We start from the raw sequence: 2,073 nt of genomic DNA on the forward strand, positions 1-2,073 counted from the left end.
GTTTCTACATGCGTCCACTGCCTTCCACTATCTCTTATTTCTTTTCTCGGAGCTCCATCTTTGTCGTAGTCAAAGTTGTCTCGACTAAGCTTCAGATGCTGAGTGCCCTCCCGTCTAGTGCCTTGATAAATTCAATGGCATGTCATCCTTGCCATCCGTTTCCTCATTTTATGAGCTACCTTCCCCCCCCTTCCCCCAAATTTCTTCCCAATTCTCCTATCATCTCCCAATTTTCCCAATTTATGAGGGTCTTCAATTTGTCATTTCCCCACGCAAACCGTTTCTCGCATCGTTCCATGTCAATTCTGACACCCCAAATAGATCCATCCCTTTCGTATTTACGGTTTGAGCCCATTTTCCTTGCCCGTGGAATTGTATTGAGCACCAAATATTCTTTGCCTCCCCGGACTGCATCATCAGCCCTCCAGGACCCCCTGTGCCGGAAAGACGATTGTAACATCGTGCCTGATGAAGATACCATGATGCGTCGCCTCTCGCCACGTGACTTTTCCATCTCGAGCTTAAGAGGATTTGGAAATCCTACATTCAACTATTGCTTGCTCTCACGCATCTGGAATACACCGCATCCTTCCAACCCTTCATAGCCCCCAGCAACCCTTACCCGCCTCCCAAACGCGTCGTCTCCCAGTTAGACCGCCGCTTTGCTCGGCGACACCTCCAACCCCGGGGCAGAGGGCTCGGTATAGTGGCCCTCGTGTTCCTCGGAGCAAAATTTCACGCTGGCTCGCTTGGCCAGGGTCATATGGACGATCGCTGCCGCCAGGAGGATTTGAAAAGCCACGCGCACGAGCAGGAGGCCCCAGGCGTAGGAAAGGGTGGAATTTGAGACGTTCTCAGTAGGCAGAGCGAAACAGCCCTGGTGTTCGCAGACGGTGTTGAAGGCAGGGCTGTTGCTGTTGTTGTGGGGGGTTGGAAGGGGAAGGGCGGTACGTACCACGCAAGACAGGAACGAACATCACACAGAAAGCCGCCGGCATGTTCCGATTTTCACCCGTCTCCATGCATGAGCAGCCATTTATATAACGGTGACACCACCCGTTACTTACGCCGTGATGCTCCACAAGCCGAGCGTCGTCAGGTTGAGGGCCAAATCCAACGTGGCGAGCCAGGCGCATCGGCCCATAATGTACACGGAAGCTTCGGCAGGGGCCTTCTTCGAGTGGAGATATGTCACTGCCGTCAAAATGCATGCGACTGCGCTTATGATGGCTGTCACTCGTGACCCATGAATGCTCAGGTAGGCATTAGGATGGGCCGAGTTGGCCACGGCCCATCCACTGTAGCCGGTGCGCACGATACCCTCAGGAGTTTCGAAATCGATTCCAAACAAGCCGTATTGAGCGGTGTAATCATTGCGAAATGCGAGCGACTCGGCCTCCGGGTTTCCCTTGTAAGCGAAATCAAACCAACCTGAAATAAAGAACACAAAAGAATTGAAATGATCGAAGCGCATTAAGGAAAGGAAAGCCCAAGTACTGCAGCTATGTCGCAAATTCCTACGGCTGAGTTCCGGTTCATAAACTCTTAGAATATTTGCACACATTTTGTGAGCACATTGATGCGACGTGATGTTTGCGTCTGGAAAGGCTACCCTTACATGCCTGAAGATCCGCGTAGTGTTGCAACAGGTTGCCTAACCTTCTTCTTTTCTTACCTTTTGTAAACAAGCCCACCCAAATTAGGGGAAACGTCACAAGCCAGGCGATTTTGACTGTATTGGGATGCGTACATGAGTGTATGAGAGTTTCAATTTCTCGAAAAACCAAGGTCTGAAAAGGGCTAAGGAAGATTTCCGTTAAATCGCGAACAGATCGAATCGAATTTCTGTTTCCCGGCCCATTTTGTCCAGAAATGCCTTTTTACCCACTCACCCGTGCCATGAGCGAGGATCTCTTTAGTGATTGCCATGCTTCCGTCCCTCCGCTGTCGTATGAAAAAATGGTTGGAATAATAAGTGAGAAGAAAATGTTCAAGTAGTCTGGATCAGAGGAATACATCCTGAGGGCATCGGGCTGTAGAATGCTTGCCGTCTCGTGCGGATGGGCCGCTCTT

At 50.6% G+C, this 2,073-nt stretch overlaps 1 protein-coding gene across 1 annotated transcript; it reads right to left on the reverse strand.

The window, feature by feature from the left end:
* Positions 1-1,063: 1,063 nt before the first annotated feature.
* Positions 1,064-1,953, reverse strand: NGA_0179402 (uncharacterized protein; the record flags this gene model as incomplete). Its single annotated transcript, XM_005853386.1, has 2 exons — positions 1,893-1,953; positions 1,064-1,431 (listed from the first exon to the last, which is right to left on the reverse strand). The coding sequence occupies exons 1-2, from the start codon at positions 1,927-1,929 to the stop codon at positions 1,064-1,066; spliced, it is 405 nt and encodes a 134-aa protein (XP_005853448.1). The 5' UTR covers positions 1,930-1,953.
* Between the last annotated feature and the right edge of the window lie 120 nt (positions 1,954-2,073).

Source organism: Nannochloropsis gaditana (assembly GCF_000240725.1).
Source record: "Nannochloropsis gaditana CCMP526 unplaced genomic scaffold scaffold922, whole genome shotgun sequence".
NCBI classification, from domain to species: domain Eukaryota; class Eustigmatophyceae; order Eustigmatales; family Monodopsidaceae; genus Microchloropsis; species Microchloropsis gaditana.